Source organism: Vicia villosa, linkage group LG1 (assembly GCF_029867415.1).
Source record: "Vicia villosa cultivar HV-30 ecotype Madison, WI linkage group LG1, Vvil1.0, whole genome shotgun sequence".
Classification (NCBI taxonomy): domain Eukaryota; kingdom Viridiplantae; phylum Streptophyta; class Magnoliopsida; order Fabales; family Fabaceae; genus Vicia; species Vicia villosa.
The window spans coordinates 94,780,472-94,798,771 of record NC_081180.1 but is presented as its reverse complement, the minus strand read 5'-3'; the positions used below and the strand labels follow the sequence as shown (position 1 = coordinate 94,798,771).

General features: G+C 35.9%; 3 protein-coding genes across 3 annotated transcripts in view; all 3 read right to left on the bottom strand.

Annotated features, from left to right (window-relative positions):
- LOC131643591 (heavy metal-associated isoprenylated plant protein 39-like) overlaps window positions 1-18,300 on the bottom strand; it is a 41,407-nt gene that overhangs the window by 13,838 nt on the left and 9,269 nt on the right. The window lies entirely within an intron of this gene.
- Window positions 1,212-2,238, bottom strand: LOC131643589 (heavy metal-associated isoprenylated plant protein 39-like). The gene is made up of 2 exons (XM_058913846.1): window positions 1,941-2,238; window positions 1,212-1,795 (listed from the first exon to the last, which is right to left on the bottom strand). The coding sequence occupies exons 1-2, from the start codon at window positions 1,944-1,946 to the stop codon at window positions 1,397-1,399; spliced, it is 405 nt and encodes a 134-aa protein (XP_058769829.1). The 5' UTR covers window positions 1,947-2,238; the 3' UTR covers window positions 1,212-1,396.
- Window positions 13,835-14,695, bottom strand: LOC131643590 (heavy metal-associated isoprenylated plant protein 12-like). Its single transcript, XM_058913847.1, has 2 exons — window positions 14,540-14,695; window positions 13,835-14,353 (listed from the first exon to the last, which is right to left on the bottom strand). The coding sequence occupies exons 1-2, from the start codon at window positions 14,543-14,545 to the stop codon at window positions 13,955-13,957; spliced, it is 405 nt and encodes a 134-aa protein (XP_058769830.1). The 5' UTR covers window positions 14,546-14,695; the 3' UTR covers window positions 13,835-13,954.

Sequence of the window (18,300 nt, the reverse complement as noted above, 5' to 3'; positions counted from 1 at the left end):
AATTGATTAGAAAATGGAAATTTGTGGTTTAATCGAAGGAGATCTAGATTTCTATCGTAGGAGATTCGGTAGAATTTGTAGAAGTTAGATCGTGGAGAATCGTAGGAATCAGAAGTCAATTTTTCATAGAGGGTGTCAATGTTTCGTACTGGAACTGGAGATGACTAGAAAGAGAGGGTTCACGGTCTACTCTGGTGGTTCGTAGCTTCTGATGCGGTGGGGAGGAGGATGGCGGATGACCTACAAGTTTAGCACTCCAATGCTCAAGTCAGTAAAAGATTGAAAAGTGAAGTTTGAATGAGATTGAATTTGAATACATTTTAAGTGGTTCACTTCCCTTGTTAAATTCACGAGATGGTTGATAATTACATGCAAGTCATTCTTTGGATTAATCAAGTTGTTAGCATGCTACTCTCATGAGAGGTTATTCGTGACTCGTGGAAAAGGATACACGTCCGCGTTTAGTAACTTGTTAATTTATAATTGAGTCTTCGTCTTCTAAGTCTTGGAACGGTTCGAAACAATTGTGAATAATTATAGTTTCTTCATCTCAATCATGGTCTTCCTATTACATTTCTATCATGCTTAATTTCAGTTTTATCAAAATGTAGAAAGAAAAAAAAACGTTTTTCCCTATTAAAAATGATTTCTATGGTGAAATTGAGGAGAAGCCTAGGTTGACGTTATAAGATGAGATCTCAAGCTTTGAATGTCAATTACTTCAACTTGTACTAGTAAAACAAGAACAAAAAAAATTAGTTGGTTAATGAGTGAGAAGTTTTCAACAAACAATTTGAATTCATTTTATTGGAACATAAAAAATTAAAGAAAAACTAGTACTTCCATTCATTGATGTTGAATATATTTTAAAGGAATAGAAGACCATATAAGAGAAGCAGTCAACTTAAGTCAATTAGAATTATTATGGAAAGGGACTGCACATGATTGACAGCTGTGTGTATAATATTGTCATTATTCATATGAAATTAATCATTCAAAGCTTTCTTGGGACCTAAGTACTCGTTCAACTTCAATTATTTTGAACATTAGTCTCAAGAGTAAACCATATAAACCATTTCTTCCACTTATACTTTATCATGCCATATCAGTAATAATCACAAACTCATTTTGTTATATCATTAATTAAATCCCTTAATTTGAAATGATATCAAAATTAGTTATCTATGTAACAAAAATAAACCACAATTTTAGTGATTAATCCGATGTCTCATCATATTGATTAAGAATGTTCTTATTACATAAAGAAAATGTAAAGGAATAGTCTTGCAAGCTTCATATTATAATCAATGCTATATACTACACTTACAAAACAAATAGAAAGCAAATATACAATAACTTTTCAGATTAACTTTTTATCAAATATAATAGACAAAATTTAGATGATAACACAGCTATTAGGATCCTCTTCAACGCTAACAGCACCGTAATAAGGATTATATTGTGGTTTCATCTGATGACTATAGTAAGCATGTGTTCCATGAAACATGAAAGGATTAATCACAATATTTTCTTTTGCTGGATCTTTCTTAGCATCTTCCTTCTTTTTAGCTTCATCTTTCTTTTCTTCTTTAGCAGGTCCAACTGAAATGATTTCAGCATGACAAAACTTCCTTAGCTTACCAACTACTCGTACTGGATCAATATCTCCTATTAAGGTTAATTTCTTGTCTTTCATGTCCACTGAAACTGATTCAACCCCTGAAAGGCCAGAGACTGCCTTCATAGCTTTTTGCTTTATTCTGTCTTCATTTATTTCCAACTTTAACACTACTTTCTGTAACACAAAAGTTCAACAAGTTGTTAGGATTGAACACTCACTTTCTTATAATTTATAGTACAACGTGCATGAAATTAACAAAAAATAAAGCACAGATTGAAAAATTGGAATAATGATGAAGAAAATAAGGATAAGAACTTACCATCATTGTTATGGAAGCTTGTGATATGTGAGATAAGAGGTATAAGGTAGAAGAACACTTGATGCAAATTGTAATAGAATATAGAGATTCAGGGAAGATGTAAATTTTCAAATTGAAATGAAGTTATGAAGTGAAGATGATTGTTTGAGGATTTTTATAGTATTGAAAGAAGAGTGATTGATGAGATAGGAAGGGTCAATGAAAACAAGTCAAGAGAGTAGTGTGTGGTCTTCTTCGAAACTTAAGCAGCAGACTTGAAGGACTTTTTCTAATCTATAATTTGTTTGATTTCCAAATTCCAATATACCATTCCTTCGTGGAACACGGCAACCTAAATAAAAGGACATTAGAAGTTGAAAATTAAAGTGGGAAATTTACTATTTTAATTATGACCAGTTCTAAGGTACAACTAAGCTGGATTAATCCTTAAGAGAGCATTCATACAAGTACATCCATCAAATGAATATGAATACATCCATTTGCATTTTACTATTTGCTGGTGGTTAATGTTGTAATTAATTTAATAATTAATTTATGCAATCTAAGCAAGTGCAAACCTCCATTGTAGATGGAGAAGAATGTAACACAGTTTGCACGAAGAAAGAGAAGAGAAAATCACAAGAGGAAAAGAGTGCAAAGTAGTGTTCAAGATTCAATGAATAAGCAAGTTAGTTACAAAGCATCAACTATATACAACTAACTGTAACTAACTAAGAGAGTACGTGATCACATGTGTGATAATCCACGCTAATCTACATGGAACCTCATATAACAAGCAGGTCAAACATGTGGCATGAGTTATTTTTCTTCATAATCTTCAGCTGCTAATACCCCCCCACAAGCATGAGGTTGGTAGATATCAACCAAGCCAAGCTTGCTCATGCAGTCATGGAAAGGTCGGGGACCAAGTGCCTTAGTAAACATGTCTGCAGCTTGGTCTGAAGAACGAACGGGAAGTAAACGCATAACTCCAGCTAGAAGTTTCTCACGGACCAAATGACAATCAATGTCAAGATGTTTTGTACGTTCATGGAACACAGGATTAGAAGAGATTTGTATGGCGCTTTGGTTGTCGCAGTATAGAACGGGAAGACGAGATGGATGTTGGAGAAGATCATGTAGTAAGAAGCACATCCACTGAAGCTCTCGGGTGGCAGATGCAAGTGCACGATACTCAGCTTCAGTGGAGGAGCAGCTAACGGTGGGTTGCTTCTTTGATTTCCAAGAGACCAACGAATTGCCAATGAAGAAGAAATATCCAGAAATAGACCTACGCGTTTCAATGCATCCGCCCCAGTCAGCATCGCTGAAGCCAAGGATTTGTAAAGGAGAGGAAGAAGAGAGGAACACACCACGTGCAGGTGAGCGTTTAAGGTATCGAAGAACCCGTAAAGCTGCTCGATAATGTGTCTCAGTAGGAGCACTCATGAATTGGCTAAGTTGTTGGGTGGCAAATGCAATATCTGGACGTGTTGTGGTGAGGTAAATCAAACGACCAACAAGCCTGCGATATGCCGTGATGTCTGAAAAAGTAGAACCCTTGTCTTGGTGAAGACGTACAGAGGCATCTAAAGGAGTAGAAACAGGTTTACACCCTGTAAGACCAGCATCTTGAAGGAGATCCAAACAATATTTTCGCTGACAAAGGGTAATACCTGAAGATGAACGAGCAACCTCGAGCCCTAAGAAGAATTTTAAACTCCCCAGGTCTTTAATGCAAAAGGTGCTGTGCAAAGCTTGTTTTAAATCTTTGAAAGTGTCCAAAGAAGTGCCAGCTAGGATGATATCATCTACGTAAACAAGCAGTGCAGTGAAAGAAGTAGGGCAGGATTTTATAAAAAGCGTATGGTCAGCTGCTGCATGTTTAAAACCTTGTGCCATAAGAAAAGTGGTGAGCTTCTCAAACCACTGCCTACTTGCCTGCTTCAATCCATAAAGAGACTTGGTCAGCTTGCATACTTGGCCAGGCTTTGGAGGCATAACACCTTGTGGGACACGCATATAGACGGATTCGTGTAAGTCTCCATGCAAGAACGCATTGTTGACATCTAATTGGTGTAGATGCCAACCATGTATAGCAGCTAGGGCCAAAAGAACTCTGACTGTAGTCATTTTAGCAACTGGAGAGAAGGTTTCAAGGTAATCCAAACCTTCAGTTTGATTGAACCCTTGAGCTACAAGTCGTGCTTTGAAACGTTCAATTGTACCATCAGCATGCCTCTTAACTTTATAGACCCATTTGCTCCCAATTGTAGAGGCATCTTGAGGGAGATCTACAAATTTCCATGTATGATTGTTGTTAAGGGCTTCAATCTCTTTGTGCATTGCCTGAACCCACCTAGGATCTTTGGAAGCAGCCAAGTAATTCGGAGGTTCAGTATCAGATGAAAGAGACATAATATAAGCTTGATGCTTAGGTGAAATGTTAGAATAAGAAAGGCACTCTTCAATGGGATAATGACACTGGACATTATTGGAGTCACACACATAATCCCTAAGATGTGAAGGTGTTTTTGTAGTTCTGCTAGACTTTCTAGTAGACTCAATGGGATTAAGATTATTGGATGAAAAAGAAGCATCGGGCAAATTATGAGAAACAGGTTCAGAGGAAGTATCGGGCAAGACATGAGGGGCAGTCTCAGAATCAGGTATTATGGGAATGTCTGAGGTAATATGGTCAGAAACAACAAGGGAGTCATCAGCTGAATCTGGAATTATTACAGGAATGGAACCAGATGTGGATACTGGAATTGAATCAGGTGAAGTGACTCTAATGGACTCTCTATTGCTGCTACTACCCAATGAGTTATCAAGATATATGTTTGTATGAATATGGGACTCAGATGACTCAAGAAAAGGGAATGTCATATCAAAAAACGTAACATTCCTAGATACAAAGATATCATGTGTGCCAATGTCTAGAAGAGTGAAACCTTTCATACCTGCCTTGAATCCCAAGAAAACGCATTTCCTTGCCCTTGAATCAAATTTATGCCTATTGTTTGGAAGTGTAGAGGCATAACTGAGGCAGCCAAAAACTCTCAAGGTGCTCAGATCAGGAACAGTCCCATATAGAAGTTCAAAGGAGGATTTGTTACTCAGTAATTTTGTTGGAATTCTGTTCATGAGATACACTGCATGAACAACTGCATATGACCAGAACTGTTTTGGCAAGTTTGATTGGAACATAAGGGCACGACTTATGTTAAGAATATGCTGATGTCGCCTCTCAACTCTTCCATTTTGCTGAGGTGTGTACACACAGCATCTTTGATGCACTATTCCTTTTGATGCATAAAACTTTGGCAACATTAGTTCAGGACCATTGTCACTCCTAATCACCTTGATCTTTTTGCTGAATTGAGTTTCAACCATGTTAACATACTCCATTATTCTTGTCCCAACTTCAGCTTTGGATTTTAACATCACAACCCAGACATGCCTACTATGATCATCCAATATAGTAAGAAAGTACTTAAAACCATGGATAGAAGCAGTACTGAAAGGGCCCCAAACATCAATATGAATTAGATCAAAAACATTACAGGCATTGTTATTGCTAATAGCAAAAGGTAAATGTTTTTGTCTAGCTTGTTGACATACATCACAGGCTTTATGAATACTACTAGGAATATAGCTATACTTTGTGCTAATACATTGCATTCTATCATGAGATAGATGCCCTAATCTCAAATGCCAAAGGATGGCAGGTGCAGTGTCTACATGTCTTTTGCCTGTGAAAGTGCTCGATACAAATCCTTCTTTGCTGCTGCCATGATTGTGATCCATCTCCAATCCCAAGTAGTATAATCCATCTAGCTCATTAGCTGAACCAATCTTCTTCAAATCCCTCTTTGCCTGTATAATGCACCTATTAGTTTCAAAAAACAAAGTGCAGTCTTGCTCTTTACAAAGCTTCGAAACAGAAATCAAATTCACTTCAAACTTAGGCAAAAAAAGAACTCCTCTTATGATAAGATCTTCAGAGATTTTAATGTCTCCACAAATAGATGTTGTTATAGAACTTCCATTTGGAAGATTCACTATAATAGGCTCAATCTTACTATGTTTGGAAAACCAAGTCAGATTGTTACAAATATGGTGTGTTGCTCCTGTATCCAATATCCATCTAATACCACTAATAGCATTGAAACTAGCAATGTAAGGTTTACCTCCCTTTGCCATATTCACTGAGGCTGAAGGTGTATTCTTTTCAAGAAGCATCATCAAATTGTTGTATTGTTCTTTTGTTAAAGTCATGTTGCCATCCTCATTGGAAGAACCAGCTCCTGCAGTGCCATTTGCTTCAACTTGATTGATGTGTACTGAGGTTCCTCGGCCAAAATTTGGAGGATATCCATGCTTCTTGTAGCAATTGTCAATTATATGTCCACTTTTCCCACAGTGAGTGCACACTTTGAAGTTACCTCTACCTCTACCATTGCCAATTCCACTATTTGATCCTCTGCCTGATCCACCATTACCTCTTCCTTTTCCAGCTTGTTTGGAACTGTCAACTGCATTAACCATTCCAGTGCCATCTTCAATGTTCCCAGTCAATGTAACTCCTGCTCCACATATCTTTCTCTCTTGTTGAAGCACCATGGAAAACACTTTATTTATTTGTGGTAGAGGATCCATGAGCAGCACTTGAGAAACTACTCCATGAAACTCTTCATTCAGACCAATTAAGAACTGTATGATGCGATCTTCAGCTCTAAAACTCCTACTATTCCTCATGGCAACGCATGCACAGGTCACAGGGCACGTGCAATTAGGCATTGGCCTATATTGATCCAGCTCCTCCCATAAGCTTCTCAATTCTGTGAAGTAATCAGAGTTCTTTTTGCTTCCTTGCTTCAGATTAGAAATCTCTTGGTACAATTGTGCAACACGAATCTTATCACCTCTCATAAATCGATCCTTAAGATCGTTCCACACGTCTACAACGTTTTCAATGAACACCACACTTTGAGCGATAGAAGGTGTTATTGAATTAACAATCCACGTGTGAACAAGATTGTTGCATCTTTGCCATGCAACGTAATTGAGATCACTGCTATCAGGAATCTCGATCGATCCATCAACAAACTGAAACTTATTCTTCATTGCTAGGGCTCTCCTCATCTTCATAGACCAAGCATGGTAGTTTTCTCCTGATAAAGCTGGAGTAACAACCACCGTTGAAGGATTTTCAGAAGGATGGATGTAATATGGATCAAGTTGATCCTGCATTTGATTATTGCTACTCTTTTTCCTAGCCATCGCGATGGTGACAATGGCGAATCAAAGAATCAAGAACAACGAACAAATCAATCGATGCAAATCGAATGATGGAACAAGAAGGAGCAAGGACTGAAGCTTGCGTGACGATTGCAGCGGAAACAGAACAGGATTAACCTGCTCTGATACCATCTAAGCAAGTGCAAACCTCCATTGTAGATGGAGAAGAATGTAACACAGTTTGCACGAAGAAAGAGAAGAGAAAATCACAAGAGGAAAAGAGTGCAAAGTAGTGTTCAAGATTCAATGAATAAGCAAGTTAGTTACAAAGCATCAACTATATACAACTAACTGTAACTAACTAAGAGAGTACGTGATCACATGTGTGATAATCCACGCTAATCTACATGGAACCTCATATAACAAGCAGGTCAAACATGTGGCATGAGTTATTTTTCTTCATAATCTTCAGCTGCTAATATGCAAAATATTAAAATTGTAATTATAATTTAGTGTGGAAGCTATACTATACAAATGAACATGCATATAAAATAGTCTTATCATCTATGTCATGTTGATAGATCCAAATTAAAAGGTATGTAAAACTAGTCCTCACTAATCCTCAAAGACACACAAAAGAAAAAAAAGGCAGAATCAAATTCTCTTGTGAATTGTGTATATTTGTTTTTCTTGTCTTCTTCCTCTTGTATAATAGGTTTGACTTCACAAAAGTTCGTCAGATGCAATTTTATGTGATTGCTCCAGATTCATATGACCACTTAATGGTTATTAGGAATTAATTAGGCTTGATTGTTTACAATCCTAGATCATGGTATCCTCTATCGTCCATAAATGTGTTCATAATCATATCTCAATCAAATATTTATATATGCTAGATTTGGGTTGACATAATCAATATGGTCCAATAGCTATTTCATCTCCCATGTCTTTTTTTGGGTGGGTCATTAATTTGAGTGGACTTCATTGGTCTAAGTTGACTCATGCCCACTTTAGAACTCGTCTAAAAAAACTGAACATATACAAGCCCCTCAATCATGAATCGTATAAGGGTGAAGTGTTTTCTTAAGGTACATCAAGAATTTGGACATGTTCACATCCCCTCAAACACGGTACAGAGAGAGTAGATTGGATGTTCGTAGAAATTGAGCTCTTGGATAGTTATGAGAGCTCATATAATGATAGTTGATCACGTGAATCCGCAAGTATACAGAGCCTATCAGGGTAATATAAAAGATTGTCGAACCCACAGAGACCTAATGGTCAATCTATCATTTTCTATTTTTACGGTGCTTATCTAAGGATATCGTTAGAAGGTTTGAAATAAGCAGAACAAAATAAATAATAACTTTTAGGATTACTTACTGTCGCTCTCGCGTATTCAAAACTGAATTTTACTCTCTAATCTTTATTGTGGTTGTGTTTACGGTGATTTCCGGTAAACAACCGCTAGTCCTCCAAACTATAAATATACTTTGGTTACTCGCAGGATCGACTAGATTAATCATAGGACATAGTCAAATAGTTGTCTTTCGAGATAATTTGGTTCATATTTGTTGGTCTTTTGCTTCGAAACTTGGTTATAGTATGGACATGTAAACAACTTGCGAAATAAACTAACAAAGAATGTACACAACTGAAACATAAACTGGTTATAAATGTAAGTAAAACTTTGACGAGAAGATAAAGGAATGTAATTTTCATAAACGTAAAGTACAGAAATATAAAGTGCAATAATGTAAAGACTTATCGAAAAGAAAACTGGAATTGAAGGAAAGACTGGGCGAAAAGTAAAGGAAATTTAAAGAGACTTTGATTCTGTAAATACAAATACAAACATATTAAAAGAGTGGTGTCATACGTACATTTCTCAGCGAACTCTTTCTATTAACACTTGATACTTGAGTGATTTGTGAGTGATTTGTACAAAATGAACACCCTGGATCCTGATACTAAGACCCTTATTTATACTAATTCGACCCTAACGGTCCTACGCTAACGAAATGCCACGTTGCTCACATGCATGCGTTTCGAATTCCTGGGGCGCCATCTGTCCTTGTTCGGTTACACAGAATATTTCGAAATTCAAATCCTCCCGCCTGAATCCTCTTTCGATTAGTGGCAACGTGATCTTTAATGAGAATGCAACGAAATACTCTAAGCTTCAGTACTCTTGTATTTCGAAAAACGCTTAAGTCTCAAAGACAATCTATCTCGATTTAGCTTTGATTTCAATCATCTTCATCATAAATAACATCCTCGGAAATGGCCTTGAAAAAGCCATTTATTCTCAAGAATAGCCATCGAAAGTCATTTTATTCTTCGAACTCTAATTCTTCAAGAAACATATTCTTCAATCGAAATCTCCAGCTAACAGGTTGTCACGTTCCACAGTTACGTACTGCGTTAAAGTAGTAAATCTTTTTTTAAGAAATTAAGTCTTTTACTTAGTTGAAAAGTAGTTTTGACAGGAAAGTTTAACTTAAAAGGGTTTTCGGGATTTGCTCGGATAACTCGATCCTAAACCTATAAACGCGTCCGCCAATAGTTTCAAAATCACTTTCTAGAAATATTAAGTTTTCCTAATTAGTTAACAAAGTGCTTTCGCGGTATTTATTAACCAAAACAAACCAATTTTAGTCTTTAGTATCGGACGACTTTCGATCTTACCCGATAAATTCACGGTTCTAGTTTTGTAGTAACCGATAGAATTAAGTTCAGAAAAATTGTATTAAAATCAAAACAGCCTCAATTGCAATCCTAAAGAAACAACATAAAGAGTACCGTCAAATCAACGGTCCTCACATTCTAGCAATTAAGAAATTAGTTGGACACAATTGCGATAAAAGTAAAAGTTTTTGTTTGAAAGACAGAATTAAACATGCTGATAAATAAGAACGTGTGATTGAATAAGCGTGCAAAATAAAGTAAAGAAAATAGAATATAAATAATACTGAATTAAATAAGAACCTGCTCTAAACGGAGGCTTGAATTTGGCACAATGGAAATAAAATTCGACTGAAAGTAAATCTAGGAAATAAACTTCTCTGAATGTAAATGCGGGAAGATAAATTGCTTCAAAATAAAAGTGCTCCAAACCCGACAACAACATGAGATAATCCTCCAGTGTGGAGAATTAAAGCCTTTTTTAATCTAAATTTATGCCTAAGTTGCACTAAGTTTGGATGAATCAAAACGTGAAAAGTAACTGCTATTTATAATGCATAGAAACCCTAGAATATGCCTTGGCGGTTGCTGAAAACGTGTGAGAAAATATAGGGACGAGTGGAAAAAGTGGAGACCAAGTCCAGGTCCACTTTCTCCACGCTTGGAAAAATCAAAGGGTGGCGAACGCCATGCTCTAAAAATGGGGAAGACTAATTCTTCCTGATCATTAGTGGTTGGAATAGGTCGCTCGGCTCTTGGCTTTCTCCATAGCGAACGCCATCATGAGCGCCTTTAGTGCAAATTACTCATTTTCCTTCGTTTTATGTCCAGTTTGCTTCGTTTCTTCGTGTAAGCCTTTCCTAAGGTCAAATACTTGGAAAACAAACAAAACACCGGCATAGCACTACCAATAATAACAAAACTAAGATAAAAACATTTGCAAATCGAGTCAAATATGTGATGTGTTTCAGTGTTGTCAATAATTCAGATTTCGAATCGCCTAGTGATATGTACACAAAATTAGTGTCTTCTTCCTCATGTATGGCTAAATATATCATGGCGTTCGTAGTTTCTAATTTGGGCTCCTTTTGTGAAGATTTCATGCATATTGATTTGATATATCTTAAAGAATAATACACTTAAAATTTCTGGTTAGATATTGAGTTGTCCAACACCAAAAAAAAGGTTGGTGTGATTTGGAATCGTGTTTGTCGTGTGAGAAGATTTTCATGTGACAACCTCAAAGGGTGGAGGGCAAGAATTTTTATTTTTAAGCTGACGTGATAGAAGATTTTAGAGTAGGTATCTCTTTCACCATCCTGCATTCCTAGATCTTGAAGATTATTAATGTTGCCCCATCCTAGCTACATCTGAATAGTTAGGTGTTTATGTGAGGTTTCAAAATGTTACGCTAGAGTCTCAACATTACCCTATATCGAGTACATTTTTTATTCTACGAGACCAAAAGGGTTAACATGGGTGGGTTGGTTTTTATTAGTACCATCCATGGGCAAGCTCTTCTATCCCATTACACGTCTAACTACAAACATTGGGTAGACACATTTGTATGAGTCAGATGTAATACCTAATGTCTCGAGATTATATGCAAAGTGGATGGACTCATAGGTTCCCTTTATACAAGACAGGCGATTCTTTGCTATAATGGGCTATGACCCGACCAAGATTAGTGAGATGGAGAAGGAGGCAATCAATATATTTAAGTGGTTTTCCATTATAGGGATGCAATACCTTATTAGGCTTAAGGGAGACCTTCCCACACTATTGAAATTTTTATGTAAGATGATCTCTTGACCTACTTCCCCTTTACATTGTTTACTAATTTATTCTCAATTGTTTTTTCTATATTTTTTGCAGTGATGATGACCCCCTTCCATTAGTGTCATACCCCAATTTTTGACCCTAAGATCTCACCTCATTTACAAATTTGCCTTTGCATCTTTTTAAAGTAAAAAATAACCGAAAATCGCATTTCATTGCATTTCATGCATTTTTAGCGCCTCAAGCGTCTTTTTGAATTATTTTACCGTCTTCAGAAAAAATTTGGTTCTACAGGTAGACGGGTAAAAAACGATTTGACCCTGTACGAAAACTAGAAAGCAAAATATTTCGAGTTTTGATCTTTAATTGTCTGCTTTATGGATCTACGTTTCGCGTAGACCACGTTTGTATGCTCGCTTTATTTTTTCGGTATAGTTTGCAATCGCTTTTTTTATCGTCAGTGTCGGTTTAACCGGGTATTTTAATATTTGATTTTTATCGTCAGTCCCATTCGGATTCTGATGATGAACCATTTTGTAGACTCTGTTCAATAACTCGTTGACTCCCTAAAAGCCAAGATTAATTAATAAAAGTTGAAAAGTTAGGGAGTGTTTCTTGTTCGAGCATTGTAGGCGGTAACACAGGTATGAGTTAAGGTTTTTCTAGGTGAAACTGCAGTGTTGATCCAGGGAATGAAGTAGGTTGAAACACTCCTTGATATGCTTTAGGTCGGACAAAATTTTGCGGCTGGGAATGGATGGAACAATTGTCAGGATTTGGTTGTCCTTACCTTAAAGAAGAAACAGAGAATTCCTAGCAGCTTCGGCGGCAACAACATTTTTGTCATAAGATGGCAGAGATAGTAACATTGGAAGCTAATATCATCGAGTGATCTGATATAGAAGATTTTGAATATGAAATTGACATAATTGATTAGAAAATGGGAATTTTTGGTTCAATCGAAGGAGATCTGGAGAATCTGGAGAATCTGGAGAAGTTAGATCGGGGAGAATTATTTGGAATTAGAAGTCAATTTTTGTAGAGACTAGAAAGACGGGGTTCACTGTCTGCTATGGTGGTTCGTAACTTCTGATGCGGTGGGGAGAAGGATGACCTACAAAGTTAGCACTCCAATGCTCAAATCAGTAAGAGATTAAAAAGTGAAGTTTGAATGAGGAAGAATTTGAATACTTGTCAAGTGGTTCACTTCCCTTGCTAAATTCGGGAGATGGTTGATAATTGCATGCAAGTCATCCATTGGATTAATCCGAGTTGTTAGCATGATACTCTCGTGAGAGGTTTTCGGTGACATGTAGGAAAAGGATACACTTGGTCCGCGTTTGGTAACTTGTTTAGTAACTTGTTGCTTTGTAAATGAGTCTTCGTCTTCTAAGCCTTGGAGACGGTCAGAAACAATTGTAAATAATTATAGTTTCTTCATGGTATTTCTATTACATTTCTTCCATGCTTAATTTCAGTTTTATCAAAACATAGGAAAGAAAACGTTTTTCCCTATTAATTAAAAATTACTTCTATGGTGAAATTGAGGAGTAGTCTAGGTTGAAGTTATGAGATGAGCTCTCAAGCTTTGAATGTCAATTACTTGTATTAGAAAAAACAAAAACAAAAATAGTAGTAGTTGGTTAATGAGTTTTACTTGGGATTGGAAACAAATGAGTAAGAAGTTTTCAACAAACAATATGAATTCATTTTATGGGAACATAAAAAATTAAAGAAAAACTAGTACTTTGGTGGGGCAGAAACTCCAAGGATTCGTATTAAAGTTTATCAATACTTGAATGTATTTTAAAAGAATAGAAGACCATATAAGAGAGAAGTAGTCAACTTAAGTCAATTTGAATTATTATGAAAAGGGAGTGCACATGATTGACAGTTGTGTATAATATTGTCATTATTCATATGCAATTAATCATTCAAAGCATGGTTGGAATCTAAGTACTTGTTCAACTTCAATTATTTTAAACAAGTCTCAAGAGTAAACCATATCAACCACTTCTTCCTCATATACTTTATCATGCCATTTCAGTAATAATCACAAACTCATTTTGTTATATCAATAATTAAATCCCTTAATTTTAGATGATATCAAAATTAGCTATCTATGTAACAAAAATTAACCACAATTTTAGTGATTAATCCGATGTCTCATCATATTGATTAACAATGTTCTTATTACATAAAGAAAATGTAAAAGAATAGTCATGCAAGCCTCATATTATAATCAATATACTAATTTTACAAGACAAAAAGAAACAACTATACAATTACTTTTCTGTTAACTTTTTATCAAATATAATATAAAAAATTTAAATGATAACACAACTATTAGGATCCTCTTCAACGCTAACAGCACCGTAATAAGGATTGTATTGTGGTTTCATTTGATGATTATAATAGCCTTGTGTTCCATAGAACATGAAAGGATTTATCACAATATTTTCTTTTGTTGAATCCTTCTTAGCATCTTCTTTCTTTTTAGGTTCATCTTTCTTTTCCTCTTTAGCTGGCCCAACAGAAATGATTTCAGCGTGACAAAACTTCCTTAGCTTACCAACTACTTTTACTGCATCAATATCTCCTATTAAGGTTAATTTCTTGTCTTTCATGTCCACTGAAACTGACTCAACTCCTGAAATGCCAGAGACTGCCTTCATAGCTTTTTGCTTGATTCTGTCTTCATTTATCTCCAACTTTAACACAACTTTCTGTAACACAAAAAGTTAAGTACTTGTTAGTTAGTTGAAAAAATGGAATACTAATAATTAAAACAAAAAACTATTGGAAATTCTGGCTTGAAATTTTACATAAGAAAAGCAAATTCACCAATTATGTTTTATCTATGATGAAGAAAATAAAAGAGTAGTTTCAATCAAGGTAAAGAACTAACTAACCATCATTGTTATGGAAAGCTTCTGATATGTGAGATGAGAGCAGTAAGGTAGAAGAACTCTTGATTCAAATTGTAAGCGAAGTGAAAGGAAGAGATGATATTTGAAATTGAAAAGAAGTTATGAAGTGAAGATAATTGTTGGAGGGTTTTTATAGTAATGAAAGAAGAGTGATTGATGAGATAGGAAGAGTCAACGTAAACAAGTCAAGACAAGTAGTGTGTGGTTTTCTACGAAACTGAAGAAGCAGATATAATTGACTTTTTCTATTCTATAATTTGTTTGATTTCTAAATTCCAATATACCGTTCTTTCGAAGAACATTACAACCTTCATAAAGGATTTTATTAGACAGTAAATATTAAAGTGGAAAATTTATTATTTTACTTATAACCAATTCTTCAATACACTATAGTTGGATTGATGATGCATGTAACTTAAGAATGTTAGTTTTTGTTATGTGAATTTTGTTATTCTAGAAAATGGCGCCATAACTCTTTTAAATAGGAGAGTTGGTCAACAATTAAAATGTTAGAGTGATTATGAGACATACATAACCGTTAGATGGATCGTGAGATGTGGATGACTGTTAGATGGTGCGAAATGTAAAATATGTCCATCCTCGTATTGATTTTCCCCTTTCTTGTACTGGACTTTCATGAATTTTGTGTTAGTGCACTCTGTAAAAATATGAACTCTTTGACCGGATAAGAGTTTCTTATCCCGACCTCCTTGATTTCTGTTTTAGTGCACTTCGTGAAAATCCTCTCTCATGAGGTGTTCAAAGGTATATAGGAGTTAAATTCTAAACGAGGCCTTTGCTCAAGATCCTCTCTAGATTTTTCGAAATCTTTCTCTGACGTTTTACTAGATCCGAGATTCCTCAGTCCCTTGTTGCCTCCATTAACCAACAGTTTCTCCTCATAGTTAATGTAGGGTTGCACCCTACTCAACAAGTCTTTCGGGTTATGAGCCTCCTTGCACCCAACATTTTGAGGCTTTCATCTGATCCTCCGACGGTCATTGTGATCTTGATGAACTAGTCGATGTACCCATGTAGGGTTTCCTTCTTGCCCTAAGTTGTTGGTTGTCTCTTCATGGCAGTGAAATATGTGGTGAAAGTCTCACAAAGTTCTAACTTCTAAACAAGAATCTATGATTCAGTTTATAAGGGACTTAAGTTTGAATTTTATGTCTTAGCATGTGTGATAGTACTCTAATTGTCCACCCACGTGCTCGTTAGTGTTCCCGTTTCCATTATAACTCTTTAGTTTCAGGGGTTTCTCTAGAGACTTAGGAATTCTAGTGTCCAGTTTGTGGATGGTCAACAGGTTCTTCTTCCTCATTTGAGTGGGGGATCCTTCTTCCTTTCGTCCCCTTCTGGTCGATCCATGGTTCTTTTTGGGAGTGTGGCTGCCTCTCCCTTTAGGATCAAGAGAAGAAGTGTGACACTTGTATCTTCGGTGATCCGAGGATTTTTAGACCTCTTTTACGTTTTTCTTGGCTCGACAGCCTTTGGAAATGTTGCCTCCTAAAATTTTTGGTTAATTGGAATAGTGTTGTGCAAGCTCACTTTTATCTGAGTAAATTTGTCTACGAGAGCTTGAGAATCTTGCTGCTGAATCATCTAGAACATGTCGCTCAGTAACTCATGAGCTCCTTGTGGACAAAAACTAACGTGTAAAAAATGAAAGTCGGTGACTGCAGGAGGTAGCGCTGGGATGACGAAAGGTTTCGGCCCATATGTCCAATTGTAAAGAAGAATTGACGAATCGAGGAAACTTAGGGGCTCCAGAACAGTTACAGGTTGTGCGAGATTTGGTGGAGGAGGAACATAAGAAGTAGATGTTAAGTTTGACCGCCATTTCTTTGTGGAGGTGTGCAAAGATTTCCCGGTGCTTCAGCGGTGGTGGTAGCTTGTCGTTGAGCGGAGAAACGAGTGGCTTTCAATGGTGTCATTGCTTAATAAATTTGGTGAGAGGAATCTGACTGCTAACTTTGACGAGATTAACTCAAAATGAATATTTATGCTTCAATTGAAGGAGATCTGGATTTGATTAAATTAAATTTGAAATCATTGGACTTAGTAGTCAAAGGTTGATTCCCACTAAGACGATAATATTATGGACGAGAGAAAAACTATGATCGGAGAGGTTGAACTGACGTTGTGTTATGGTTATCCATGGTCCGGACACGGATGAGAGGGGCTGACATCTACGGTTATTCAATAATAGAGTGAGATATGTAGTGTCAATAAGTAATAGAGTTCATATCTTGAAAAGGGCACACTCTCATTTAAATAGGAGAGTCAGTTAGCAACCGAAACGTGAGAGTGAGCATGAAGAGAATGGTTGTTAGATGAATCTAGACGGTGATGACAAGTTTCACAAGTGAGATGATTTGGTTAGTTCGAAAAGAAAAATCGGTCCATCCTCGTCTTGATTTGCCCTTTTTGAGGATTTAACCTGCCACCCCCAGTTATACCTGACACCCTCACATATTGCTTGCTTTAACCGTTATTCCCTTGCCTAAAGTTATCGATTTCATAAAGTATGAGTAATATCGAAAATTTCAAAATACATCAGAAATTTCGAAATTTTTTTGAAATTTCCAACAAAAAATCATAACTTGCATGAGCTTTTATCAAAAAAACTCGATAAAACTCTTGTATTTTAAACTAGAAATTTCGAAATGTATTAGTTTTTACCGAAAATTTCAAAATTTATGGTAAATATTCTTGTAATTTTTACCAAAATTTTTAAAATGAGTTTTTATTAGATATTTCAAAAACTCTAGTAAAATTTAATACCAGATATTTGGTCTGTTACCAAAAATTTCACATTAACAATCGAAAATTTTATTCGCACTTTTGACTCAAATTTATTCATGGACATTTTGAGAAATAGTAAAAAATATGAGGGTGCTAAATATAACTAGGGTGACAAGGTGTGAGGTATAACTGGAGTTGGCAGGTAAAATTTTGACAATTTCTTTATAGACTCCTATGGCTTCTTAGGAACCCGCGGAGAAATTCCGTAAATGTCCCTATATTTCAAAAGTGCATCTCCAAATGCACATTTTTTTGAAAAAAAAGATGATTTCGGATGTGCACATCTAAAAATACCATTTTTTTAAGAAAAAAAGTGCATTTGGAGATGCACTTCCAAAATTACCCCTTAGGATATTTCGGAAATGCACTTCCGAAATATCATCAAGCATAAACAACTCCCTTTTTGCTCTGAATACCTGGTGATTTCACAAACATAAGCAGCAAACACCGATTCACAATATCACCATCATTGCATATCATAACCTTTTCAACCTATCACATAGATTAGAACCTCCATACTCACCCAACCAACTGAAACCCATCAATTTGTGGATCCACCTCTTCGTTGGTATCTTTTTTGCATTTTTAGATGTTTGCTACCACAAAATTTAAAATTCTTGCTTTTATGTTTGATTTAGACTGTCATTGAGATTTGGAGTTCAATTTTGGATCATTGAATTTGAGGTTGTTGTTTGTTGATTTTGAGAATTTGGGTGGTTGGTTCAATGTTTGAAAGAAGAAGAAGCCATGACCATGGAAGGTTTTCGTTTTCGGAGATGCATATTCAAAAACACCAAAAAATGGATGTTTTTGGATATGTATCTCCGAAATAATTGTAAATGTAAAAAATGAATAATTTCGGAGATGCATCTCTAAAATTTAAGAGTATTTTGAGGTTTTTAGCATGGGTCTTCACTCCATAGAATATTGTCAAA